The sequence below is a fragment of the Fragaria vesca genome, linkage group LG7, assembly GCF_000184155.1.
Source record: "Fragaria vesca subsp. vesca linkage group LG7, FraVesHawaii_1.0, whole genome shotgun sequence".
In the NCBI taxonomy this organism is placed as follows: domain Eukaryota; kingdom Viridiplantae; phylum Streptophyta; class Magnoliopsida; order Rosales; family Rosaceae; genus Fragaria; species Fragaria vesca.
In genome coordinates, this window is record NC_020497.1 from 21,316,160 (window position 1) to 21,343,870 (window position 27,711).

General features: G+C 37.7%; 5 protein-coding genes across 5 annotated transcripts; 2 read left to right on the forward strand and 3 right to left on the reverse strand.

Annotated features, from left to right (window-relative positions):
* The first annotated feature begins 683 nt into the window (after window positions 1-683).
* On the forward strand, window positions 684-3,401 carry LOC101314330 (cyclic nucleotide-gated ion channel 1-like). Its single transcript, XM_004309083.1, has 8 exons — window positions 684-730; window positions 942-1,449; window positions 1,589-1,783; window positions 1,884-1,900; window positions 2,000-2,197; window positions 2,400-2,403; window positions 2,522-2,770; window positions 2,874-3,401. The coding sequence occupies exons 1-8, from the start codon at window positions 684-686 to the stop codon at window positions 3,399-3,401; spliced, it is 1,746 nt and encodes a 581-aa protein (XP_004309131.1).
* Window positions 3,402-3,931: 530 nt separating this feature from the next.
* LOC101314615 (cyclic nucleotide-gated ion channel 1-like) lies at window positions 3,932-8,439 on the forward strand. The gene is made up of 6 exons (XM_004309084.1): window positions 3,932-4,113; window positions 5,949-6,732; window positions 6,871-7,181; window positions 7,287-7,398; window positions 7,497-7,745; window positions 7,849-8,439. The coding sequence occupies exons 1-6, from the start codon at window positions 3,932-3,934 to the stop codon at window positions 8,437-8,439; spliced, it is 2,229 nt and encodes a 742-aa protein (XP_004309132.1).
* Window positions 8,440-8,585: 146 nt separating this feature from the next.
* On the reverse strand, window positions 8,586-13,030 carry LOC101308515 (spermine synthase-like). Its single transcript, XM_004307924.1, has 11 exons — window positions 12,832-13,030; window positions 11,595-11,815; window positions 11,412-11,456; window positions 10,920-10,996; window positions 10,700-10,822; window positions 10,119-10,223; window positions 9,955-10,027; window positions 9,742-9,813; window positions 9,295-9,490; window positions 9,017-9,146; window positions 8,586-8,916 (listed from the first exon to the last, which is right to left on the reverse strand). The coding sequence occupies exons 2-11, from the start codon at window positions 11,782-11,784 to the stop codon at window positions 8,818-8,820; spliced, it is 1,110 nt and encodes a 369-aa protein (XP_004307972.1). The 5' UTR covers window positions 11,785-11,815; window positions 12,832-13,030; the 3' UTR covers window positions 8,586-8,817.
* A 4,332-nt stretch (window positions 13,031-17,362) lies between these two features.
* LOC101308813 (probable protein phosphatase 2C 8-like) lies at window positions 17,363-19,335 on the reverse strand. Its single transcript, XM_004307925.1, has 3 exons — window positions 18,541-19,335; window positions 18,230-18,335; window positions 17,363-17,896 (listed from the first exon to the last, which is right to left on the reverse strand). Exons 1-3 carry the CDS (start codon window positions 19,243-19,245, stop codon window positions 17,538-17,540), a joined length of 1,170 nt encoding a protein of 389 aa, XP_004307973.1. The 5' UTR covers window positions 19,246-19,335; the 3' UTR covers window positions 17,363-17,537.
* A 2,893-nt stretch (window positions 19,336-22,228) lies between these two features.
* LOC101309099 (putative RING-H2 finger protein ATL21A-like) lies at window positions 22,229-24,664 on the reverse strand. Its single transcript, XM_004307926.1, has 2 exons — window positions 23,950-24,664; window positions 22,229-22,773 (listed from the first exon to the last, which is right to left on the reverse strand). The coding sequence occupies exons 1-2, from the start codon at window positions 24,641-24,643 to the stop codon at window positions 22,373-22,375; spliced, it is 1,095 nt and encodes a 364-aa protein (XP_004307974.1). The 5' UTR covers window positions 24,644-24,664; the 3' UTR covers window positions 22,229-22,372.
* Window positions 24,665-27,711: the final 3,047 nt, after the last annotated feature.

Here is a 27,711-nt window from a genome sequence, read left to right on the forward strand (position 1 = left end):
ATGGTGATTGACGTATTACTGATTTACTGTATTAGAAATTCATTGATTAACACCTCTTATATATGTGTAAGTAATTCATTGATTTGTTGCTGCACTTGCTTCACCGTGACGAACATGTATATATGATGTTATTATGAGGAATATATCTCGAAATGAAATTCGCACGGCTCTGTTACCCTTTGTAAGGTTGGCAAGGAATTAGTTACTGAATTAATGAGAAACTATTATTGATTAGAAAAAGAAAAAAAAATAAGAAAGACCAATTGACTAGCTAGGTCTTCGTCAACACCCCAACTCATGACTTGATTAATCAAAGTCGTTTTTAATTCCTACCTAACAGAATTAGTGCTGCATGCATGCGTATATATAACTTCATCTGGACATAGTCGGGTTCCATAGGCTATTTCAGTTTAATCTGGTTTCAAGAAAACGAAATTCAAGCTGAATTTCCATCTTGCACGCTTATAATGTATGCTACTTCAATTCTAGAGCGCCAATCTTTGCTCTAGCTAGATCTAAACCACATGCACCAGTCATTTCTGTAACTGATTTTCACATGTTTTTCAGATATTTCAGTACTGCTGTTCGGAAAATTGCTGGACTACGAAGCCTTCCATTGGCGTGTTAATTAGTAATTCTGAGACCATCTCAACAAGCACAAGGGAAGAGGGCATAAAATAACTATGTCTAAACATCAGGGACCATACGATGAGAGCATCATCGAAATGAGGTTTGTTTTATTAACCTAGTTAGTTTTTTGGTAATGAATTAGCCTAGCTAGTTAGTATTAGTTTTCTGCAAGAGTATCGACTTCTCCTTTCGAGAGGGTATCGACTCTGATAAATTTAGGTTAAGGATTCGTTGAGCTTTTTCTTCAGTGTTCATCAATGTGGTTTACGACTTCATTTACATATCATTTTTGCTTTTCTTCTTAATTTCAGCCTTACACCAGGTATAGCTTATGATTTCAGCAGTCCTGAGGCTCTATTGCAACGTCGAATACCAACACCCGAACCTGGACAACCTCAAGCAAGCAACAAAATCTGGAAAAGGCCAACACTAATTGAGGGAGTTCTTTCAGATTTGAACCCATGGTGGAATAAGATACTCGTAACTTCATGCGTGATTGCAGTCTTATTTGATCCCTTGTTCTTTTACATTCCATACACCAGCGAGGAAAAAAAGTGTATGGGAAGCGACAACGGAGTGCAGACAGCAGCTCTGGTTTTCCGATCAGTCACGGACATCGCTTTCCTAGTGAATATCATATACCAACTTCATGTGGCTATCAAATTTGCAGCCTCAAAGGTTTCGGAGGATAAGACTTCGGTTTTGAAATATGAATCTGTATCCCGAGATCAAATGATTCAGTTTGCAAAGGCATTTTCTCACAAGTTGTCATGGCGATCTTTCCTAACTGACGTTATCGCTATTTTTCCCATGCCACAAGTAAGCTAGACATATCGTAACTCTCTTTTTGGGTGTAAAGTGATTATTAGCTAGAGATTGGCTAATTAACAAATTTGGTTTCTCTGCTTAGATTAATTCATTGTCTTTTTAAAGTTTTAACTCACGATTTTTTGTCCAGCTGCTGATAGTAGGATTGTTTTTCGACATTGGAGGCCATAACTACCTGTTAAGAAGAAAGATTGTGAGTGGTTTTCTTCTAGTCCACTATGTGCCAAGAATTTATCGAATCTATCTTTCCTCTGTCGCGATTGCACAATCTGCATTATGGGTTAAAGGTGTATTCAATTTGTTTCTCTACATCCTTGCGAGTCATGTAAGTTTATTCATCTCACCTCTAGTCATATATTTCTGTTGCCGCCTTGATCTCCCAACATATATATTTTTTTCATTGATGTGAGTTTGTTGTTGTTTAGGTATTGGGAGCCTTTTGGTACTTTTTTTCTATTCAGCGAGAGATATCATGTTGGTATCGAACTTGCCTCGATACAAATCGATCAGAATCAGGATGCACTTTTTATTGCCATGACAGTACTGCTTCTGCACTTATAACCCCAGAATTCAATAAAACTCTAGACGAGAAATGCATTCTAAAAGTTCCATATAATATGACTGATCCCCCATTTGATTTTGGAATATTTTTTGATGCCCTCAAGAATGATATCCAAGGGAAAATAAATGTTCCACAAAAGATTGGTTACTGTTTCTGGTGGGGCTTGCGAAACTTGAGGTAATCTTCATCATATACAAGAGCGTAGTTTATAACTTCAGTCGTTCATTAATCAGTTACGAATCATTTAAAAATTTCTTCATGCGGCAGTAATTTTGGCACAAGTTTGGAAACAAGTACCTATCTGTGGGAAAACAGCTTTGCAATTCTTATTTCTATCATCGGCTTGCTATTGTTTTTATACCTCATTGGAAATCTACAGGTTGGTAACTAATCGCGCACCCATGTTATGTACATATTATATATATATATATGCTTTTACATAGCAACGATTTTGATCGAGGAGGTGATTAATTGATGGAGTTTAATCATTATGTGAAACAGATTTATATGGAGAAGGCAACTACTAGAGCTGAGGAGGTAAGAGAGAAGATTCAGAAAAAAAGGAACGACATAGAAAAGTGGATGGTAAGAAATGAGCTCGAGGAAGACATGAAGGACGAGATCATGAAAAACATCAAGCAAAAACTGGAAGAAGACATAACAGTAGATCTGGAGGATATAGTCTCTATTCTTCCCTGGTATACCAAGAAAGCTCTCAAGCGAGTTCTTTGCATGAGTACGCTAAGAAGAGTATGTTACTCATCACAGTATGCACCATTCTTTATGTGAATCAATGTCTAATATTGCAAGCTTATTGATGAGTACTGATCTATACGTACGTACACATACGCAGGTACCAATGCTTAGCAAGGTGGATGAAAAAGTTTTGAAGATGATGTGCGACTATCTGAAGCCGGTGATTTACCAGGAGAATGACATTGTTTTTCAGATGGAAGAGCCACTTGATCGAATGGTGTTCATTACAGAAGGGTTTATGTGGACTTACACGACTGCTATTGAGAGTAGTCATTTTGTTAAAACAACAGGAATCGCTACTTCTCCATCCATGGATACTCACTTCCTCAAGAAGGGTGATTCTTATGGACACGTTCTTCTGCAATTTGCATCATCGTCTCTTACGGCGCTTCCTACCTCAACCGCAAATGTCAAATGCCACACGAAGGTAGAGGCGTTTGTACTCATGGCCAAGGACTTGAAGAACATGGTAACCAAATGCGAAAAATATTGGCCTTTCGACTACAATCCTTCTAAAGATGAGGCGGCGGATCAGGTGGCGCCGCTGGGGCAGTTTCAGCAACAACAATTGTCAAAGAAGCGTGTAGCAGCATCAAATATCAATCCCACCGGCTACAGTGGGTGATGCGAAGCTGAAGCCTGCAAATTACCCCCCTAGCCTGCAGTGATCTAGGGCATGTACTTGTGCATTATTTGCTTTTACGTACAGGGCTTGCTAGAGCTATCGATTAACTCCTCAAGCTGCTACTTTTATATTATATATAGTTACATATGTTATATATATATATATATATATATATATATATATCGTCGTTCTTCATTGTATCGTTACGTACTTGAGCTTTGGTACTTGTGATTGCCTATTTTGATTTAGTAGCAATTTGAGAATAAAAATAAGACCGAGTGTTCAACTGTTGATATCGGAGTTGTGTGAGCAAATTTCTTTCATTCCCACCAGTTCACTATTGGACATTCTAACCACTGCATGGTGAGCCTATACAATATTAATGCCGGTTGCAAAATCTTGAGGAACTATGTGGATCTACTCGTCGAATAGTACTGGTACTTCTGCATCTAATAAGATTCACAGGACGGTTGAGAACGGTGGTATATATCTATGGAGATGAACAACTTCTGAGTTGGGCGTCGAAGAACATGCAGCACGTCTCGCTTGCAACCATTCCGATCTCGAAAGAAAATGTGAAATGTCACACGAGAGTGGAAGGGTTTGCGATCACGGCCAAGGACTTGAAAGCAGTCGCCACCAAGTGTAAAATGTACTGGAATTACGACGATCCTCGAGAGAAGCAGAGGGTGGCGAGCTCTACCATAGGAATGTCATTCCGTTGAAACCGCGGTAACCCGAATAGGACGGCTGCCGTTGGAGTAGGAGCTGCGACCTCGCCAAGAACACGATTTGAGTATCTGCAGAAGAGAAGCTAATGCCTATGGTGCTAGTCATGTAGTGCCCTATTAGCTAGTTATATGCATGTAGACTAGTATTAACGTTCTGTTCAATAAGCTAAGAACTTTCAGATTCAAGCTATTAACTAATGTTGGTCCTAAATCCTAGTTAACTTGGAACAACCCTAACAGAACCTCTACGATCAAAAATTGCAAGTATCTCAATTCTGAAAGGCTGAAACTTCTATGTACGATATATCAAGAATCTATAAGAATACTGTACTGTAGTCTTTTGACTTCTTTCCAATGATATACCAAGCATAATTTTTAGCCAGATTTCCAACTGGAAAACAATGTGGATAAGAATCAAATATAAGATCGATCTGTATGACTTGTTCTATAAATTTAAAGACGTACACAGCTAGCAAGTTGAATAGTAGTATAATGCAAATATGCAATTGCCAATTAACTGTTAGTCTAATATCAATTCGCATTTTATACTTGATATTAGTTTATATTTTCTTACAATAATTGGTTGCTCAGTATCCTATTATACATGATTCAATTAGCAACTTGCAAGATTGAGAGGTCAACTTTGGTCACTGGGTGTACTTACAATATAAGAATAATATCTGTCAGCTAGAATGTATATGCAATTCTGAACATCTAATATATTAAGCTCAGGTCAATAAGGCATAGACTAATTTGTTCAGCTCAAATTAACTAATAATCTAATATAGATAAATCAATCACACAAGTACAATACAAAGGTGAACTTATATTCTTTCACAACATGCATCAAGGAATGGCAGTATTGATAGCTTGTTGCAGCAGCCGCGCGCCCCCGGATTTGAAGGTTCCGGCCACTTGAGAGGTAATACGTACGCTCATGATTTTGTTTTAATCTGCATTTAGTACTGGAAGTGGCAACCCAAGTTGTCAAGTAGAGTTTCAACGGATCAATAGACATTAGTATTTGTTCAACTAACCCAGAAAAGTTAAGTGACATTAGTAATTGTTAATTGACAGGAGATGAAGATTAATAGTTCAAGCTCCAATGAAACGATCACCCCATTTTTCATGCCCTCGTTTATGCATATATAATCATCTTCTTCAAGACTTCAATTCTTGTCAAAACTGGCCAGCTGACCTTCCTTAATTTCTTTTTCTAATTAGTTATGCATCGACCTAATGCTTCAGATAAGTCTATAAAACTGAGTGTGAACTACGTTGTTTGACATAGTAATCAATACCATCCTATTTCCAGTTTTGGTTGCAAGTTTGAAGTTTCAACTTGCTTTTCTCTCTGCAAACTAAACCTAGGTTCAATTTCCTAAGTTCATCGAAGAAAGAAAAACCTAAGTTCAATTTCGGTTTCATAACTTGTCCATCACAGATACTTAAATAGTCAGGGTCTTGCGTCATGACTATTATTCATCCAGACGACAGCAGCTTCATGCATATGATAAGGTCAGCTTCTTAATCTTCTAATTAAGAGAGCCAAATTGTTCTTAATTCTTTCTTTGGTAGAAACTGGAAACTAAGAAAAGGCAAATAGCCTTCTTAGTTCCAGGTTTTATTAACAGAAATAGCCAAATTGTTCTTAAATGCTTCAACAAATTGTCAGTAATTTTTGTTTTCTTTTCGCTTTTAGTCTCTATAGAACTACAATATGAAGGCCAAAAACTTCATGTAACGAAAGCTATTTCGCACCCTTTTCTTAGTTTCCATCTCATGGCTTCAACTGATTTGTTTGTTTCTATATCAGCATTCCAGCAGCAGGTTACACTATCGACAGTAGTCCTACTCCTAAGACTCCTGTGAACAATGGAGGATATTCAATATTGTCACAGACAAAATGGCCTACCTTTAAGGAGTTCTTTGATCCCCAAGGGTCCTTCATTGCGATGTGGCACAGGATATTTGTGATTTCATGTCTGATTTCAGTAACCACAGACCCTTTGTTCTTCTACATCCCCTACATCGACAAAGACAAAAAGTGCATTGATAGGGAATACAATGCGAGCACTGCAGCTCTAGTCCTCCGATCACTCGCTGATACGACTTTCATAATGCATATCATACATGAAATTCGTGTCTGTAGTAACACTGTGATGTCTGAGATATCAAAAAGAGGAAAGCCAGTTTGGCTATGGAAAAAGGCAGAGTTACTTGACTCTGCCAAGGCAATATATCAGAAGACGTCCTCGTTATTTATCTCCATCACAATCGACTTCATAGCCATTCTTCCCATACCACAAGTAAGACATAAGATCTTCTCCCCTATTTGCTTATATTGGTTTTCTTCAACTGTAGTAACACTCAATTCTTCAACTGTGTGTCTTGTGAAGGTGGCAATATTGGTTTTCTTTCAAAAAATAGGCGGCTCGCGATCGGAGTTCATGTACAAGATGAAGATTTTAAACGTGTTCCTTCTTTTTCAGTATCTGCCAAAGATTTATAGGATCTACCTTTCGTGTAAAAAACTTAAACAAACTGGAATATGGGCTAGAGGTTCATTCAATTTTTTTCTCTACATCCTCGCCAGTCATGTAAGTTTAAGCTCCGGCCACTTACTATAATCATTCACTTTAACTTAGTTTATTAAACAGTATATACGTACCTACTACTTCACTGTGTTTTCTAGTAAATGATTAATGGAATTCCTTGATTAATTTGTAAATTTTTAGGTACTTGGAGCCTTTTGGTATTTCCTTTCTGTTCAACGAGAGACATCATGCTGGCACGATGCTTGTGGAGAACAATCAGAACATTCTCATGCAAAATGTACATTTACTAATTACTACTGTGATGACAGACTTGAAATTGATGAAGGATATGTCACTTTCCTTAACGAAAATTGCCCGGCTGTGAAGCCATCAAATACATCAGAATTTGATTTCGGAATCTTCCTCCATGCCCTCGAATCCGGTAGTACACACTCGACAGATTTTTCCAAGAAGTTCTTTTACTCTTTCTGGTGGGGTCTGCGAAATCTAAGGTCTGCATAGATAGATACATGTAAAGTTATAAACTGTGCTGTCTGTGCATACTTACTATCATTTCATTTGCAGTGTTTCAAAATTAACAATGTTATTCTCTGCAGTTCTCTTGGTCAGAATTTGGAAACGAGTACCTATGAGTGGGAAAACTGCTTCGCAATTGTTATATCTCTAATTGGTTTGCTACTATTTTTGTATCTTATCGGAAATGTACAGGTTGGTAACAGATCGCTCTCTACTGTTTACCTTTTAAATTAGAGAAGGATCGATACATTGAGCTGAGGTCCATTGTTGTCTGTCTTGTGGAAAAACAGACATATATGCAGTTGGCAACTACTAAATCGGAGGCGATAAGAGAGAAGATGAAAGATAAAGATCTAGAGATACAACGGTGGATGTCCAGAAATCGTCTCCCTGATGATATGAAGATTGTGATCATCGAAAATGTGAGCCAGAAATTGGAAGAAAACAAAGATGTTCATGTGGAAAATCTACTTCCTATTCTTCCCCGGAAGGACAGAAGATCCATAAAGCGCCTTCTCTGCATGGATGCACTTAAGAAAGTAAATAATTTTGCTTCCCCCAAACTCTTCTTCGATTCATTCTATGATTTAACTTGCATGTTCTAGTTCTACGTACTTGGATTGACGTGAGCTGTATATATAGGTACCAATGCTTCAATATATGGATGAAAGTGTGTTAAATAAGATCTGTGACAATCTGAAACCAGTATTCTACACAGAGAACAGTTATGTAATTCGAGCAGGAGAACCACTCGATCTGATGCTGTTCAACAATGAAGGCATAATATGGACTTACACAACTACTGATGGTTCAGTAAAATCGGGTTCCTCAATCACAAAGTATCTGGGTAAAGGTGATTTCTATGGAGAAGAACTTTTGAGTTGGGCTTCTTCAAACAAGTCCTTCTCCGACCTCCCTATCTCGGCCCAGAATGTGAAATGCCATACAAAAGTTGAAGCCTTTTCTCTCATGGCAAAGGACTTGAAGGCTGTGGTCTCCAAATTCCGGTGGCACTTCAGCAATGACCTTCCCGATTTGAACAGAAACAATGCTCATCAGCTGGAGAAGCTGGCTCTTTCTTCCCAGAGAGCCCCTCGTCTCAATCGATCAAAGAAGTATATAAAAAGGAACTCAAGTCCTCAATTGATTATTGATGAGGGGGGTGAAAACTCCCTAGAACTTGGGTACCAGCGGCTATACCCTGTTGTATTTCCAAGATCAGATGCTAGCTAGTAACATAGTCACCTTAATTTGTAGGGGGGGAACCAAGATTAGATGCTAGTTAGTAGTTCCCTTGTAATTTCTGCAGTTGTGTTTTCATATCGCTTGAAGAAAAACCAAACATCCAAAAGAAGAAAGTAAAAATAACATGTTCACATATTTCAAATCCATAATTATTTGATTTCTGAGCAAATTACTCATAAGATCCAATAATGTCACAGGGCTAAACATATAGAAATAGGCCACTCGAGACATAAGCTCACAGTAAAACGTAAACCCCCACTGATGACAAGCTCCATCTACACGATAATTACCTAGTTTCTATTCTTCCATGCAGTACACATTTCAATAATCAGGAGGACAGAGTAACCAGTCATAGCTACTTATTTACTAGGACGAGCCATTTCGTCTTGCTGGATTTGAAGAATCATGGAGTGCGCTCACCTCCCTCCTCAAAAATGCAGGCAAGGCAAAGGCAGCTGAGTGCATCTGTCAAACGAACAAACAGACCCACACTGTATAAAGGAAACTGAAGTAAAAGATAGATTTCTTCTTAATGGTGAATTGGAAAAACTTGCAAGGCTCCTACCTCAGAGTTATAGAACCGAAGTTCTCTTTTGTGGTTGACAGCTCCTGCCAATTTCTCAATGGAATTGACTGGATTTTTAAAATCAACAGGAGGCCCTTCTGTTGAACATAGCAGAAAACCTATAACACCACTGCATGACAGTAATCTCGGATTAAAAATCAGTTCATGATATCTATCTGATCAATGAACGGGAAGAATTCATTTTTACGTTTATCTAATTATGCCAAATCATCCAACTGAAGACCTGAAGTTATGTGAAAAACAAAATAAGTTGCTACCTTGGATATGTGGGAACACTCGTCCATGCATAGTTAACTGACCCCTTGAATGTTAGCTGGCAAACAGAGATCATATCCTCAATAAGATGTGTATGGAGCCACATACTCTCTGCCATGTTACATAGAACACCGCCAGGCCTTAATGCTCTAGCTACTGTCTCAAAAAATGGCTTCTCTACAAGCTCCTGAGCAGGACCTATGTCAGAAGGATACCATATATACGTCAAAAATGCATATTAAAATCAGATGTATATGCAAAAACAGTAGTAGCAAAAACCTTAACACATAGATAAATATGTGTGTGTGTGTGTGTGTGTTTGCATTCCAGATAGAGCAACAGAGACATCTTATACGCGGTAACTGTTCAGAATATATGTGTGTGTGTCGGCGTGCCACAGAAAACAGACAAAAAAAGAAATTGTTATAGTAACAGATCAAAATACGTACCTACAGGATCTGATGAATCAACAATTACAGCATCATATTTCCCTTTAGGTGCATTCCTTAGGAATTCAGTAGCTGTCATGTCAAAAAAAAATCAGATAATTGGGATAGCAAGCCAAGGAGGACCAATTTGAAAAACTAGCAAGCCAAGTAGAAGGACCAATTTGAAAAACTCTTTAATGAAACAGGTAAAAGAAATTATAGCAGTGAAGATACCATCACCGACATGAAGATGGACACGAGGGTCCTCAAATCCAACAGCTAACTCTGGAAAAAACTTTTTAGACACCTAGAAGAAGATAGAAAGTAAATCACAAAAATGAGCTGGTTGCTACAGATCTTCTTAACAATCAAATACACAAAAGGGAACCAATACTTACATCTATAACCAACTGATCTATCTCACATATATCAATATGCTCAACAGACGAATGGCGCGAAATCTCCCTAAGAACTCCGCCATCACCACCACCCACAACCAGAACCTGCATCAAGGATTTTAAACAGTTGACATTATAAAAATAATACTGTATTAATCAATCATTATATTCATGAGTGAATATAACCAACTTTAAACCAAAAAGGGACCAACGATCTACCCCTAACTAAATGTGGCAGAAAAGTGTCACTATGCAGGCACACGAGCAGAGCACATATGAACTTGGTTCATATTGCAAATAGTTGGCTACAAATTCATGCAGCCAAATCCATGGTAAAACCTTAATGACGAATAAAACAGCGAACAATCCCCTTTCTCTAAAGCCTCATAAAACCTAGATAGGCTTCGCAGTTTCATGGTAGATTTAGCAATATGAACATAAGCTGGCACTACTGAATATCAGAAAGAATATGCAGTAAGTTCAACTGGCAGGCTGATATAGTACCATATTCCATCTTATGGTCATAAAGTAGCAAACACACCATAACATCAAAAATAAGATAAATGGATCATGAAAGGTACATTTTTGGGGGAGGGAATCGAACAAAGAGGTAGATGAGTTATCATCTCCTGGTATGCACATTCATCCTTCTCACTCAGCTGAATAATGCCATCAAGAACAAGCACTTTTCCATATGTTGAAGACTGCACAGAAAGGAAGCCACATTAAAAATGGTTTAAAAAGAACGAACACAATGCACCTAAACAGCCAGAAGAAACCTTCAAGGTGAGAATTTCAAACCTCGAAAACCAAAACCTCTTGGAACTCTGATTTTCCCTTGTATAGAATATTTTCTACTTTCAATGAGTGGGCTTCACCTTTAAAAATGAAATAAAAGAATATAAGTACATAAGGAAGGCACTTTAAACGCACAAAACTATCAAAAGTTCGAGATAAGAAGTTTCAACAGCAATATATTTCACTTTAAGGAGAAATTTTTATGGTGAGCCAAAGGAAAAAAGAAAAAAAGAAAAAATAAATAAACAAACAAATACTACGTCAATAGGGTAACTGGAGCTGCCCATACAAGATATCGATCAAGCAACATACTCATCTGTCCCTTTGTTCCTTTCCTCACTACCGGAAAACCGTATATATGATAAAGGATCCTCTAATGTCATTTTTCAAAGAACGTGAGGATTTTAACCATAGTAACTGAAATATGAACTGCAAAGTACTTAAAGAACTACTAATGCAAACATGAAAAGAAGTGATTTATAGATGCATGCCTACCAGGCCACATCGGATTGTTGAAGTAAGTCTTTTTACTAGCCTTATCTGCAGTCCAAATAAAAAAAACAAAACAAAGGGGGTTAATTCATCAACCTGCTTGAACATCCAACAAGACTATTGCTTTGCTGATGGGAAAGAAAAAATTTGTTTGAGATTACAAGAAAGGAACTTATAGATAATGACCTGCGCGAGATTGGGATTCTGAAAACCACCCAGAAACAACAGTAGAATGGCATATTGCATCAGCCTCAGGGTCTGAAGCCCTAGCCTTCAAGCAACAAGAAGGGATGGCCTTCTCTGAACCGTTTCTGTTGCTCCCCTTCCCATCCATAGTCTTCTGGCATTCCAAACCTCTTCCTGCGTCTTCCCCCATAAACTATCTTTTTCTTCCCCGACTCCAGTCTCTGAAATATACACAACTCATTAAGTAAAACAATTTGGAAAACAGTATGGTAATCATAACCCAAACATCTATGACAATCAAAGACGAATTTTTACAGATGCACACAAACACATAGAGCACCAAGTTAAAGCCTTTTCTCTCATACATTGGAAAGAACCGATATTAACAAGGAAAAGGGGGAGCATACCAGATGAAAAATCACACGAACGACTCCAACCAAAAAGATGGTTTAACTTATAACCCCATATACATATGGTTAAAAAATGGAAAGTTTCACTCTTTATGTAAAGATAGACTAGATTTGAGGATCAATCTTAATTGAGAATACAGAACATAATCAAGGCAAGATCTTTTTCCTTTTAGAACCTAAAACCACATCACACTAAACCACAAGGTTCCTCAGCAATTAAACTTGAGCTAAACACCTCAATCACGCAGTAAACAAAACTTACACCACCATTACAAGAATGAAAAAAACCATCTAAGATTAATTCTAATCCATACTGGGCCCCAAGTTTAATCAAAAAGACAAAGAAGTTCAACCTCTGGTGCCTACTAGTTTCAGCATTACCTCAGCCAAAAATAAATAAACTATCAAACCCAAAGCTTTCTCCCCAGAAACAGACAACCTCAACATTTATACCCTCCGCACCGACAAGCACCAAAACCAACAAATAACGTTTTTAAAAACAACATAGATTGTGTTTCAAATTCCACTCGTTCTTCATCCCCAGAAACATATAAAGATTTCTACTCTTTTTTTTCCACTAATTCTATTGGTTGCAAATACACCCTTCCAAAAATTAAAGCTTTCCGGCAGCAACAAATATTTTCCGGCAACCAAACAAGGCTCTGTTTCTACAAATTGGGTCGATTAAATTGAAACAAAAAATCCAGCATTACATTCATAACTCGAAAATACATAATCCAAATGTGGCCGAACGCATAGCACATATATACATATCATCGAAAAACATATAAATACAGATATAACGAACAAAGAAAAAATGATCTTGCCTGACGTTGATGAGAGAAAGAATTGGGTTTTGCTGTGAAAATTGGAGAAGCTGCAACAGATAGCTAAAGAGGCTCTGGAATCTATTTAGTTTGTGATGATAGTCAGAGTTACACAGTATGAGTTTCTCTCTGTGTGTTTCTAGATTCTATAACCAGCTCTATCTGGCTTCTCTGGCTTTCTGTGTTCTCTGCCCAGTTCGGTTTTGGGACGAGAATGGCGTACGGGCCGATATTTATAGAAAAAGAAAAGTGGTGAAATTCGAAGGAATAACATAATAATCATTATATTTTTATGGATTTTGTTTATTATTGTTATTTTTTGGTGAGATGTTTAATGATTAGGTTCATGATTTGGACATAATTCTACTAATTATATGGCTATATAAGATTATAAGACAACATAAATTATTTTTTTATCAGGTAAATAACTTAAATATTATAATTTAGTGAGTCGAACTCACTTACTAAAAAGAGACTATGCCGCTATACCAAATTTTTTTTTTCTTTTTTGCACATAAAGTGTTTTCACCGATTTAAATTAAATTATAAAAAAATGAAAAAAATTATGTATACGTATATATTAATTGTTTTTATCTTTGATAAATTTGGACCGACAACATGTAATAAAAACCATGTTAAACGTGGAGCACCTAATAAGTTGCACTATTCATGAAAAATTGGAGTGCTAATGTATTACTTTGATTGACAACGACTCTACAAACTCTCAATAATTCAAATTTTTTCTGAATTATTGATTTGTTACGCAGTCGACATTCAAAACGTAAAACAACCCACCAAAACAATATGAAGATTTGAAGATAAATCAAGACCACAAAATAAGGCTTAGTTCAACAAAACACATGTCCATATTTTCCAAACACATTCCAAACTTCCATAACATGTACATGTGTTGTATATTTGTAATATTTTTGGTGTCTCTTATTTTCTTTTGTGTTTTTGTTTTAAACGAGGACATAGAGCCCAGTCTAACTGAAAGACTCAGCCTAACATACGGTTTTATTTAGTAAAAGATATTTCGGTGTCTCTTATAAGTCCCATCTAAAGTATGGTTAGATCACTTACATACCTCTCCCTGCTTGTGGACATTAATATCTTTGTATGATCGAAGCACAGCTCCACAAGGCCATGATCACTTTAGATATATGGTCAAGGATGTCGGTGACCTTAAGTTCTGTTGATCATCGTTTTTCTTACATTACATGGTCATACGTCTTTGCACTTTAACTCACCCAACTTCATTTTGTACAATGACTCCAAAATGAGATGTATGAAATTAATTTCGACTGAAACTATACCTTAATGTGTTTGAATCTCTTTAAAGATCGATGTCTCATGCACTTTGCTCAATTATCGGATGAGATTTCAAATTTGATTTCCTTACCACACCAGTGAAAACAATTTAAAAGTTTAAGCGTAGGCCGGAGAAATAGATCGATAATAATCCATATTCTAGATCTCCGGCTTGAGCCACAGATGAATGCACGTCTGTATCAATCAATTACATATATAAAAGCAATGTGATGCATGTTTTTAGGACTCTTTTTATCTGTTTTTCTTTAACCAGTGGATCTCAATTCAAAGAGAACCACAGCATTTAGCTTTTTATCCGAAATGCTTTCGTTTCCTGAGTTCGTACGTTCATCATTTTCATGGCCCCCCAGCCCCAGGCCCAGCAAAGGGAACGGAGTTGCTGTCAATGGGACACCAATGATTTAATTTGCCCTGTGAATGCTATCAAACACCAATAATGGTTCTAAAAACTACTTTACAGGTTTACATGTATATACAGAACGAGTAAAAACCAGTACGTATGCATCTATATATTTTCAGCTTCTTATCAAAAGTTGAATGGTAGGAATTCAAAGAACATCTGAGCATACTTTTCTTCTTTTGGTGTTATGAAAGAAAAGAACAAAGAACCTGTATAACATGGATGATCTGCTTTTTACTTTGATAAGGTACTATTCTTCTGAGTTGGAAAGACCGAAAGACACTGTAACAGTGGTGATGATATATATGACCGATATGACCCTCTTTTTAAGCTGAACGGTCAAGATATAGATGTAAGATCGAAAAATAAGATAACTAAAAAGTTATCAACTAGTCCTCATTAAATATCCTCATTCGAATAGCACGGATCAATTGTAACATTCACAAATCATGTTATATCAACATCTCACAAATGGAGAGCTTCTAAAAAGGACCAAGTAAAGACTTTCAAACGAACGGTTAGATTACATACATATAGGAATTTGAAAATATTAATTAAAAGTTAAAACATTTATACAACCGTTCATTTAAAAATTCTCATTTGGTCCTCGTTAGAAGCTCTCTATATCAACAAATAATATCCATATCTAATGTGTGTTGTCCATAGATCTATTCCAATTAAGACATGCAACTTGTTCATAAGATCGATGTGATTGATCAACAAATTTCAACCAAAATAAATAGGATAGGTCGTCATCATATTCCTCTTCTAACTAGTTCAACAAAAACTAAATGAAGCTTAATTTTCCATTGATAGAGGCAAAAGATGAGCAAGTCTTATTAAAACGTGTCATAAGAGAATCCGGAAAAGCCATGCATCATATTCAAAGGCAAAGATTTATAAGGCTGTCGTAATCCATGGCCAAATTAAGCAGGTGTACATCAGCTTTGAATTATATAAAGTCCAAAGTTAGATAACACTTTGATTAATCACTTGAAATTTCCTTAGTTAAATTAAAATTAGAGATAAATGTTCTATGTGTTGGCTGTGGACACTACTATAGGAGGGAATTAGGGATGTCAATAATCCCCAGCGGGTAGGGTACCCACGGGTATTCGATCCTAATGGGGAAGATATACGGATATAAACGGGTAACGAGGATGGGGATCCCCAGTATTCGGATTCTTAAATCGGGTACGGGGCGGGTATGGTATTTTGATATTCGTCCCCATCCCCACCCATTAAGAATGAAAATATTATTATATATAATTATATAATTTATTATTATAATATATATATATTTATATATAATTTATAAATAAATGTTTATGTAAAAAAATTTGTGATTCTCTTAATAAATATTTAATGGACCTTCCTTTTTATTATATTTTTTATTCTCTTAATGAAATTTACCGGTATTATTATGTTTTAACCAAGACTTGTATTTATTTTTATTGGATTGAAGCATGAAACTTATTTATTTTGGTATTTGATTTAATTTCATACTAATATAATTGTATTTCGTATTTTAAAAAAATAATAATTTAATACATAATTGTTAACGGGTACGGATACGGGTATGGAAACGTAATCCCCAAATGGTATGGGTACAGAGATGAAAAATGTAAAAGGATATGGGTACGGTATTTTGATCCCCGTTTCCTACCCTACCCATTGCCATCCCTAAGGGAATAATGAGCTGCTAAGTACAAGAACAACTAGTATACTAGAAGAAAAAGGGAGAATAATTGAATGGTGTTTTTGGTTAGTTTTAAATGGAATCACTAATGTAAACAAAACCCGAATGCTAATTGCTTTTAGCAAAATTCCTTTCGTTTAAATAATAAAATTACACGCCTCTCGTTATTTAAATGAGCTGGGAAGATCATATGTGATGCCAGGAATAAAAAGGATGGCTTTGGCACTTTGGAAAGCAATAATAAAATGCCATGAAACCTCATTTTTCTTCATACAATAAGGCTTCAACTGTTAAAGTGTAGAACATCAAAACAAGCATGAAGCATGCACTTTGTAAAGTTGGTGCAATTGAGTTCAATGGGATCATAAAGAAAGTAAAAGCAGTAGTTCTGAGTGCTGATTCAACTCAATTATTTGATGAATCATTTAACCAGAATACTACCTTTTATTTTCCCTCGATAGAATATGAGAAAAAATTACAAAAACAAAACCCCTACAACATCCTAAGTTTAGAAGATCGAAACGCGCGTAAAGCAAGAAGAGTTAAAATACCATTCCAATTTTCACTATTTTAGATAGATGCATTTGATTTTATTGTATTTTTCTCTGTAACTCTAGATGATCTTAACCACAGAAACACATACTGTGGTTTAGAAACTACTGTATATATATGGACCATCTTGTTAACCGGACCTCCAAGCTACTAGGGCTTCCTTTATTTGTTTGTACACTTCACTACACTACGCGAAGAGGAACTTAGATCTGCATATATTTGCACACGAGAAGATGATGCAGTTCAAATATGAAGGTAGCTCATATGCGCCAACAGCACGTGTGACTCGTATTACAGTCCCCAGCAAATGAGAAAAACATGACCACAAAATGTCGGTGACCACAAATTCTCCAGTTCATTACGTGATAATTTTTCACGTGCGACTGGTTTATTTTTCACTGTAGTTGCTTACGTGATAATTTGATTTTGATTTTGCGAAACATATATTGTCGAGTTTATATATATTTTCAGGAACACGTACATTTGATTTTATTTTCTCAAAAAAAAAACATGCACGCATGTTTGCCAAACACGTATATATTGACAGAAAAGCTGAGATGCATTGATAATAGCTAGAAAATAATAGTGCATAAGATGTAAAACTTGACCTTTCAATTGAAACTCAACTTCAGTAGTTTTGAATCTTCTATACAAAAACTGGCACAAAACATCAAAGAGATAATCAGAAAGCATAGATATAGTAGTTACGAACGATAGCGCTAGCTAGGTAGACAATTTTCTGAGGTCGACTACTATGACACTTATGTTATCTTTGCTTCCCCGAGCCATAGCTAGCTCAGCCAGCACTGTTCCCGCCTCTGATGTTTTGCTACAGGCACCATTGTCCGCCGGCGACCCTTCATAATCCAGGAGTACACGATCACGATCACGATCATGATCATTAATCATCCTCGTCATCATTCTTCCCCGTACGACCTTGTTCACAACTTGACATGCAAGCTCATTGGATATGACATCCCATAAGCCATCACTAGCTAGGATGAGGAATTCATCCTTGTCTGTTCGGTTCGTCACTGTTACCTCCGGTTTCGATATCACATATGGTCTCAGGTACTGGTCACCTACACATAACCACAACCCATTAACGTTAGTGATGAACGATCAGTGGTATCAAACAGATCTTAGCTATGTGTACCCTTATAACATGATTAACATCTCCAACAACTTCTCAATAATTTCTCTATAATACCGCTTCATCACTACCTAGCTAATTAAGGGTACCGAATACGCATATAATGTACGTCAATGCTTGAACTCTAGGACGATGAAATGATGAGTCATGAGTCATATATAAGACTATTCTAATAACACAGCTTACACATTTCACAAGTCTGAAACTCTGAAAGTGGACTCCAAAATTATAATACATATGTGCATGTTATATATTGGCATACCTATGGATCTGGAAGTAGCAAGCACCCCTAGAACACGGCTTCCGTTCCAATTGATCACCCTCCCTCCGGCAGCTTCAATTCTCTCCAACTCATCTGCTCTATCAGGCTATTTTATAGATTCATTTGACACATAAAGTAATTACTTGTATATCATGAACATACAAATCTGATTAAGGTATTGCATAAATTAGTAAGATCAAGGCTAGCTAACTACATATTTTTCATAATAATCTAACCTTAAATCTGATTAAGGTATTGCATAAATTAGTAAGATCAAGGCCGATCGAGTACGTACTAGGTTAGATTGTTACCTTGTGATCAGTAGACAAGGGCAAGGCAATAGTACCACCTAGCCTTGACAACACTGCCCTAGAATCACCACAGTTGGCCACCACAACCAGCTCCTCCGTCACCACCGCAGCCACCGCCGTGGATCCAACCGTCTTGGCTACAGAGATCCCACTCACCTCCTCATCCATTTTCCCAAAACACCCCTCCATCACCCTCTCCCAATCAATAACCACCTCCTTCACTCCCTTCACCACCTCCATCTCCACCGCCTCCGCCACCACCTCGTGTAACCTCTCCCGGCAAACACTCGCCACCTCGGACCCACCATGCCCGTCGTACACCCCGTAAAAGTCGTACTTTCCTTTCACCGCAAACCCTACCTCCGCTCTCACCGCATCTTCCATCTCCCTCCTCCTCCCCACCACCGAAACTACGCCGTAGCTACTCCTCCCAGTCCTCCCTTCGCTCACCTCGCCTCCGTAGCTCGACAAAACGCGGTCGTTTTCCGAGAACGACACCGATAATATCTTCATGGAGTTGCCACCTTCCTTCTCACAAGTTTGACGATCTCCGGAGCAGTGTTCCTCTTCGCCGCCGGTGACGTCCAGCTGAATCTTCGTCCGACACGTGTACTTGAGTCGCCGGACTCTCAGTCTTCTTCTGGTGCGATCACTCTTCGTCTCGAAAACGAGGCTCCGCCTCAAATCGCCGGAATCTAACGTCATTTTCCGGATATTATGATCACTATCCTCCAAGAAAAGCTTGAAAGGAAGACAGAGATTAATACTATGACGTGGTTTGAATGTGCATGAAAATATCTGAGCGACAAGCACAGAGAAATTGATGAACACAAACCGAACTAAAGCAGCAGAAGCGTACAAGGAAGAATCACATCGGAGCCGTCCGTTTCTCTCCGGCCGTTGGATGCGCGCCAAAACCCCATCATATGGACCACTGACTTGGCTTTTTCAAGGTAGACGTGGACGGCTCCGATGGGGTGTGGGGGACAGGTGTAGGGGAAGACCGCGCCGCTAGTGATTCGGCATGGCGGGGGATTTTGCGCAGGCGGGCCCCACTTGTGATCTCTAGAATCTAGTTACGTGGCGGGTCGTGAGGCAAGTGAGGTACTCTGTCTTAGTTTATAATTTTCCTGGGTTTTCGGCTTGACGGGAATGCTGACTTGTGAGGGAGTGAAGGACACGTGTCCGGGCAAGACCTCGTACTTTGTGGCTATCCTGTTTATCTTGTCGGTTTTTACAAGTATTTTTCTCTTCTCTTCTTTGGAAGCTTTGGAGTATAAATTTGTAAACTAGGCAAGTTTTCAATGATTGTGGTTGAGTTGGTGAAGGTTTATGTTTGATAAAATGGACCGCAAAAAATCTTACATTAGTCATTTAATTAAGAGATTAGGGTTTACAGATCCATCATAATGTACCTAGAGTAAGTATAGAGTAAGTAAAGCATTAAAGTGATTGACAAGCAATGATGACAGGATTAGTTATATGTCATTTTATCATAGGAATTATCTTAGGGTATTTACCACGAGGGTCATCCGTCAGAAATAAGAGTTTTTGTGACGTATGTATTTGATTTTAAAATAACATTTGATGTAAGCGTTTGATGAGTATGGATAAATTTATAGACTTAAGTATTTACTCAAAAAGGCAAGTAATAATGAAATACAGTTTAAGGTTCAAGACAACATTTGATGTACGCCTCTTATGGCTATAAATAAATTTATGAAATTAAGTATTTACTCAAAAAGACAAGTAATAATGAAATACAATAGTAATACATTATTTGCTCGAGTCGTTAAGTCAAGATTGTTATATTAATCTTTCAATTATAAGAGGTAGTGGTAAAGATCATCGTAAATCATTAGTATATCCAATATAAGCAAGTAATTATCGAATTTATGACAAAGGGTAATAACTTAGCAAAACATTGAAGTGATTGATGGTTGAATGCACTTTAACTCGTGAGGTTGTGTTATATTTCTCACTTAAAAAAAAATCGTACAGACACATTTGTATAAGGTAGAAATAGAGGGGGGTAATATGCATACAAACATATTATGTCTCGCATAATATATTACTCTCGTAGAGAATTCCTGTTTTTTTTTTCTTTTTTTCTTTTTTCTTGTAAAACAGAAGGCACGGCATATGACATTTTGAATAGAAATATGTATGCTTTGCTTTCCTAAATGCACATATGTAACGTATTTGGAGAGGTAAACACAGAAGGAAATCATGTCTTAACCAAGGTGTAGTCGTTCATAAGTTGTTTGATTAGCCAGAAATGAAAGTGACATGATGTGGCTGCATGCAACTAACCACCAGAAAAGGGACTATTGGTATGATGGAATAGGTAGGGGGTCCCTTTCTATATATCAGCATCCAATAATATCAGCACACACAGCTCTTAGCTATCATAATTCTTAGCGAAAGAAATCTCATCTCTCGTAATTTGATTTATTTCTGGATCATTATGTGTCGCCTAAGGAATTGCTGCTAGAATTTGATTCCACCAAATTTGGATATGATGAATGAGGGGAGTCGATGAATTGACGACTTGGTCATATCATCAGAAAAATTGGGCTGGGTTGATTTCATAAGAAGTTTTGTAGTCAAGTATCAAATATCTTTCATAACCACTACCAGGCCCAAGACAAGGGCCTGCATAGAAAATAATCAAATTATTTCTGATTTATGGTTTAGGAATCATTTTGATCTGCATTCTACAAGGGCTAATAAGCTACCACCAGAGAGAGACATTCAATTATGCCCTTCATTATGTGCGTAAGGATAGGGTGATTAACGGAGTCATTAACGTCGTATACGTATATTATACGTATTTTAGGTCGAGTTTCTTATAAAATGTACCAAAATCTATATTTTGGAACTTTGCGATTGTAATTCATAGTGAGCATTACACCACATGCACTATTCATGAATTATTCGGTTACAAATTATATAATTATTTGTCACTTTTCTAATGTGAAGTTTTTCATCTCCAACATATGATTAGATGACATTTTAGAAGAATACTTCCCGGCCAGAGTGTTCTGGTGATGTAGAAAACAATTACAGTTTTGTTTCCGGGGCGAGTTGTAAAGATGACAAGTCGTGAGCCCCGAGGGTAAACCCTACAACTTTTGTGCAGCACTTGACACTTCCGGGCGAGGCAGGTAAGTTGGTAAAATCAGCCTTGAAAGCACAAGCTAGAAGGATCTTCTCCGTAAAAGTCGCCTTTTCGAAGTAATCTTTGTCTGATTGAGAAGGAGGAGCTACTTTCATGAGGATGTACATAGGTGGTAGCAGTTCCCTGCGTTATTAAGAGCATGGTGTCCAGAGGTTCCCCTTCACGAATGATATATGCACGCTCATTATACATCACAGGTCGAAGAAACCCGCAGATGAAGAATCCTCTATTAAACAAGACCTACCTGGGCAGGAGTGGAAGTGTCAAGCGTGGTTCGCAGCAATTGCAGTGAAAGTGTGTTGTTAATTTGTTATTAGTAAAGCTTGCTTGTTATTTGTTAACATCGGAAACTTTGGCTCTAGTGAGTACCTAAGTGGTTGTTCTTTTGTCTATTAAAAGGAACTATGTTCAGCATTGTCTGCTATGTACCTTTGCATCGATCGCAAGTCTCACAACAAGGCTTTTAACTTTATTTCTGTTACCTTAATTTTCATTGCCTGTGGCTGGACGTTGATGAAGAACCTAGCTAGACTCTTACACTGCTATCAAGGAATCCTTGTATATATTTACAATTTAGAAGCGAGCCATAACCAAATAAATAGCCTGAAGGGGAAAGAAAAAAAAACACACATTTTCAGACAGATGTGTCAATTAATTTGGAGATTTTCTACAAATAGGGCAAGTAGCATTCAGTTTAAGCCATTCATCGATGCAATTAGCATGGAAGCAATGTTGGCACTCGGGTATGGTCTTCAGTGTCTCCTTCGGCCGGTAATCGGACAAGCAAATCGAACAAGTGATATCATCGGGCTTTGGTAGACGCCGGCTCTCACCAAGGACTATTTTCGGGTAGGCTGCAAGTGTTTCCACATCGAGACCCATAACAATTGCAGGCTGCGGAGCCACAATTGAGTTAAATTCTGGGAGTGATGTGTTTCTCCTTGTCAAAGTCTTGATCCTGCCACACATGCAACATAATAGCCCTAGAAGGCACAAAATTGCCGGCACTCCAACTCCCACTGTAATAGCATAGCGTGCACCCCTTGGGATTCCTGAAAGAGTAATATGACTTTGATCAAATTAAAATGGCAAGGCAAGAACAATGCCTAGAAAGTAAAGTGACACACAAACCAGATAATCTAAAATATGCAAGCATCAGCAAATAAAAAAAAAACAAGAAGACTTGGTGATTAAAGGGATTAGAAAAAAGAGTTGCTATTGAGACCTTCATATTTGCTAATATATCGATTTCCATAGCGTGATCTTGAAGTCATATACGATTTGAATTTGTAATACGTAGTTAGAAACTTAAAATATAATCAGAGAAAGCATCCTCCACACTAATAGCTGCGCGGGAGTTGCCGAGTTTATACGATCGATCTATATATATATAGTGTATATCTCTGTCGATCATTTGCGTGTGCTATGGTGTTGACCAAAGCGGCTTAGCTAATTTGTAGTGCTTTCAAAGGATAATAGTCAACGAAGCCGAAAGCTCAGATATGATTGCAGTATGGAAAGAATGGGGCTGATGGAGCGCACTTTAGAACACAGATGGAGGAGAAATTTTTCAATGCTTTGGAAGAACCACGTGACAATGGTTCTCCAGCAGGAGGCCTCTGATTGCTCCAAAATCCAAGTTTTGCGCATTGAAAATACATTCTAGTTTGGTCTAAGCTTATCTCCAATTAAGGATCAAGTTGCCAGTCACAATAACCTTTAGTAAAATTAACAAGCTAAGCTTGTTGACCACGACAAAGTAGTGGGTTTAGAAAGTCAATTCTAAGATAAGCAGCAGTGTCATGTTGTGTCATTCTTTCTATCCTTTTTATCATTCGTATCATTCAACTGATGCAAGAAGTAGTGCATGACCCCTTCAAAGAATGAGACCCTTCATAGCTGCAACCTGTCGTGGTTTGCCAAAAAATCCAAGGGCTGCATCTACCTAGCTAAATGATTGCACATCATGGCATGGGGTTTTAATCAAGTGTTTTCATGGTGGTATGAACACTTCCAGGGTTTTTCGTTATGGTTGTTTGAGTTTTGATTAGGTATAAAAATATGAAAACGAAGAAATAAGGTTCAAAATTAAGCTAAATATGAAAAAATGAGGTATTAATGTTGCATTAAGAAGTTGAAATTGTAATTAGTGTAGCTAGTGTAACTGAAATCGAAAGTAAGAGTTATTTGTCAAATTAGGGTAAGATAGAAATGAAGTGGTTTCTTACCTCGTTGAGGAATGCTGGAGCAAACAACTTTAGTAGAATTGGTCTTGAAGCCACACGTTCCGCCCCGCTCTACGCAGCTGCCGCACCCCGGCCGGTCCCACTTTAGCCGGAGATTATAGTCGAGATCCGACGACGCAATCACCTGGTGAAAAGTCCACTCAACCGGAACAGGAAAAGTTCCGATCTTACTGCAGTACGTCGACAAGTACCAAATCACCGTCGCAGAATTGGTGGCAAAAACCGTGCGGTTAGGACCGCTCATGCAAGCAATAGGGTTTAGCTTGTACTTGTATGTCAAGTAGTCCTGCGAGCAGTTAAAGAAGGTGAAGTCTTCACTAAACCCTGGACGAAACGGAGAGCCGATGAGGTCCAGAGAGAGGAGCCGTTTGGGGAGGCAGTTGTTTGGATCGTTGAGCCATATCTCTTGCTCGCCGTAGTCTATGCCCTGGACGGTGAAATCTCCGGAAGGAAGATTGAGAAGAGTTTGAGCTTTCATGTCACAGGTCAGATCGAAACCGGGAAAACCACAAGTCTCGGGCTGGATTTTGTCTATCCGAAAGGGGAAGCGGATTTCGGCCTCGCCGGTTATGCAAACGGCTTTTGTGCAAGTCTCTAAGGTGCTACTCACAGCTGCAAGGCATGAGAATGAGAATAAGAGAAGGAAGGAGAAGATGATAGCCCTGAGAGTATTCATTTTCTGAAAGACGAGTAGATGGATAGCAATCAATTGCTAAAACACTAGATTTTATATATGCAAAATCATTTTTGACTTTTGTAAAAATAATAGCCCAGTCTTAGTCTTCACTACTCTCTTCATTCTTTTTATACGTTTTATAGACTAATCTGTGCTATAATATGAATGTCGGAAGTCTCCTCTAATTTGGGGTAAAGCATTCTGTACAGAATTCAAGCCCCACCTTTCTGTTTTATGTGTGAAATAATATGGAATTTTCTTACCTGCAGCAATCTGGCTAGTTAGACTAGGTCAATCCATTTGAAACTTGAAAGTGCAGCTTGTATTCTACGAAATCGACCTAGTTTGAACAGACGTATATCAGAGAAAACAAATCAGAATGAAACCAATAGCCTAAGATTTCAAAGAAATATGTAACTGACATAAACAACCAGGACCATCATGGCAATGGGGAACCTGCTTGTCTTTTGAGTTCTTTTGCGTGTGCAGTACGAGCATGTACCACACTGCAGCTTATGCTTAGTAAGAACTAAGAACTGTTCAAACTACTTTGAAGCAGTCAATTCATGTCTCTATATTATTGTTTTTAATATACGCCCGATTGTGATTTGCTCTCAAGTAGAATAAATTTGAAGCTGGAATTATTGTTCTAGTCAGATAGATAGTGGCTGCTATAGATATTGACATTTGAATTTGATAGTATTCTATTGAATTGAAAATTTTGAAGCTGGAATAATTGATATGCTGGTATATATAGGCTGCTGCATGCTATGATATCTGAATTTGAAGATTGACTAGCTCGACTACATCATCCAAAAGATTCAATCCAAATATATAAGGGCGAGTTTTGCAGCATTATCCATGCATATGTAATAACTTTATAACTTAGAAGACTAATGGTTTGATTGCATGAGGCTAGGCTCAAGTTTAAGTTGAATTTTGGCCATCTTTTTGGAAAAACAAAAGAAGCCTAAATGGTAAGGTTTTGTGACTATGTTTTTCTACCATGAAATCTAACACGGTGACAGTTTTTACGGGATGTTTGTCACTATCGGCTGCCGTATACAAATTATTAGGTAACAATCTTCACCATATCTAGTTGGAAAATGTCATCAAGGCTATCTGAATTGTTCTTTGTTGTTTACGCTGCGTCAATGAGCCACGGTGCCATTAACATCTGAATTACAATTGGTTATATCCGTATCAAGATGTTGAATAACATGGGTTAAATCAATATCAATGCAAAAATTGATGTTTACCTGATCAAAACATATCTGTTAGCCGACTAGCATAAGACTTAGTTCATACACTAGTTTCTTGATAAACTGATGTCTAGACCCACACTCATCAACCTAAACCATAGGACTGACACTCAATTATTGATCTTCTCAGCTTAAGACCAAGTTTTCTCAATCTTCCAGATAGTTTCTTCAAAAACCTTTACATTTATGTGAGTATTCATTACATTGACATTGATTTGTTCGACTTCTGTCGCAATATATTACATTGATCCGAGCATCAACGACTGATTTACTTACAGTAGAGGGCTTGATTCATTCTTGATTCATCCGGTGCAGAGCTTATACACAATAGAGGAAACATGTATTGAAAAACGAACAAAGTATAAACAACACAACTAAAACGGCAAAACAGTACTCTATAAGAGGTCGAAAATTTGCCACTCTTACAACTAATTTTGTCGGTAAGAACCGATCTTCGAAGTGTCAATGATTTGGTAAAGATAGGTTAACAATGAGTTATAGATAGTTGCAACAAACCATGCCCTTTTAGTTACCTCCAATACCTTACAATTTTAGTTAATCATGAATTCCATCTTTTTGTTCATCTAAAAATCAAATAATAATCATAATACATATATACATCGGTGTCACATCCAAATAGAGAATGACAAACATCACATCGATTTTACGAGACACAACATACATGTTTAGCATCATAAGCACTTTCACACTATTTATCCTCTCTCACACAGTCACACTCAAACTCACCTGATTCGTTGCAATGTGTAGCCATAATATCTCAAATGTATAACAAAAAAGTATATGATCACATAACATTAGCATTTCTGCCTCCAAGTAATGCCTCGTCACAAAATTTATTTTTCCTAACTAAAATTCACACTTACAGCTCGAATCAAAATAAAAATAACCCGAAAATCCCATACCAGAAAGAACCCTAAAAATCAGAGCACCTACCGTTTTTCTCCCAATCGCCGAACCGCGTAGGCTCGGGCCCTTTCGGCCCGCCGATCTCGCCCGTCTCCTTATTCATATCCAACTCGTCTCCGTCATCTTCACCTTCCTCAGCTCGCTTCTCACTCTTTCCCTCGTTCTCTTCGAATTTCACCTCCGCGTTTTCGCGCTCCGGTCGAGACTCCCCGGTCGAGGAAGACAAGAGACGACTCATCACTGAGTTGATAGCTGAGCGGGTCAGTGGCTCGGATTTCGATACGGCCGTCGGTGAGAATAGACGGCTCAGATTCGTCGCCATGTTTATTCTGAGAGAGGGAAGCTGAGGAAGAAGAAAGAAGAGGAATGGTGGCTGGTACGAGTTCGTGTTATAGAACTAACGAGGACACGTGGTGGTTTGTGGAAGTTTGGGCCAAGATGGGCTTTTTATGTCTAGGTGATCCCTAAAGCCCAAAAGCACTAGATGGGTTATTCGTTATTGATAGGAATGAGTTTAATAGTGGGGTACTTGGGTGGATAGCTAACTGTGTGGAAGTAGAGAAAAGAATCAAAAGATGGGAGGAGGAGCTCATTTTCTCAAGAGAATTCCCAGAATCAAATTCCCACAGAGACACCCAAAATCATCAACTTCAGGTAGACAAAGTTCATGTTTTTGCTATATTAGTAAAATTGTAATTGTATTTAACCAAAAGATAAGGAGAAAAAAAAAATGTGTATTGGCATCACTTTCTTTGCTTGGTTGTTTCAGTTCTTCTTAAATCTGTTTTTGAATGTATTTGTGGATCATAATGGTTGGAAATGAAAGATAATTATGGGTTTTTGCAAAAACAAAAAGGTTTGTGTGTGTGTGTGTGTGTG

Coding starts and splice junctions, on each gene's coding strand:
- LOC101314330 (XM_004309083.1), top strand. CDS start 684: ATGTCTAAACATCAGGGACCATACGATGAGAGCATCATCGAAATGAG. Junction 731..941: donor GAGAGCATCATCGAAATGAG/GTTTGTTTTATT, acceptor TCTTAATTTCAG/CCTTACACCAGGTATAGCTT. Junction 1,450..1,588: donor CTATTTTTCCCATGCCACAA/GTAAGCTAGACA, acceptor TTTTTTGTCCAG/CTGCTGATAGTAGGATTGTT.
- LOC101309099 (XM_004307926.1), bottom strand. CDS start 24,643: ATGAATACTCTCAGGGCTATCATCTTCTCCTTCCTTCTCTTATTCTCA. Junction 22,774..23,949: donor CTCCAGCATTCCTCAACGAG/GTAAGAAACCAC, acceptor TTACTCTTTCAG/GAATCCCAAGGGGTGCACGC.
- LOC101314615 (XM_004309084.1), top strand. CDS start 3,932: ATGCAGCACGTCTCGCTTGCAACCATTCCGATCTCGAAAGAAAATGTG. Junction 4,114..5,948: donor GCGAGCTCTACCATAGGAAT/GTCATTCCGTTG, acceptor TTTCTATATCAG/CATTCCAGCAGCAGGTTACA. Junction 7,746..7,848: donor GCATGGATGCACTTAAGAAA/GTAAATAATTTT, acceptor CTGTATATATAG/GTACCAATGCTTCAATATAT.
- LOC101308813 (XM_004307925.1), bottom strand. CDS start 19,245: ATGACGTTAGATTCCGGCGATTTGAGGCGGAGCCTCGTTTTCGAGACG. Junction 18,336..18,540: donor CCTTGTCTACTGATCACAAG/GTAACAATCTAA, acceptor TCTATAAAATAG/CCTGATAGAGCAGATGAGTT. Junction 17,897..18,229: donor TGCTACTTCCAGATCCATAG/GTATGCCAATAT, acceptor GGTTATGTGTAG/GTGACCAGTACCTGAGACCA.
- LOC101308515 (XM_004307924.1), bottom strand. CDS start 11,784: ATGGGGGAAGACGCAGGAAGAGGTTTGGAATGCCAGAAGACTATGGAT. Junction 9,147..9,294: donor AGTGTTCCCACATATCCAAG/GTAGCAACTTAT, acceptor ACTGTCATGCAG/TGGTGTTATAGGTTTTCTGC. Junction 8,917..9,016: donor TTCGGTTCTATAACTCTGAG/GTAGGAGCCTTG, acceptor TTCGTTTGACAG/ATGCACTCAGCTGCCTTTGC.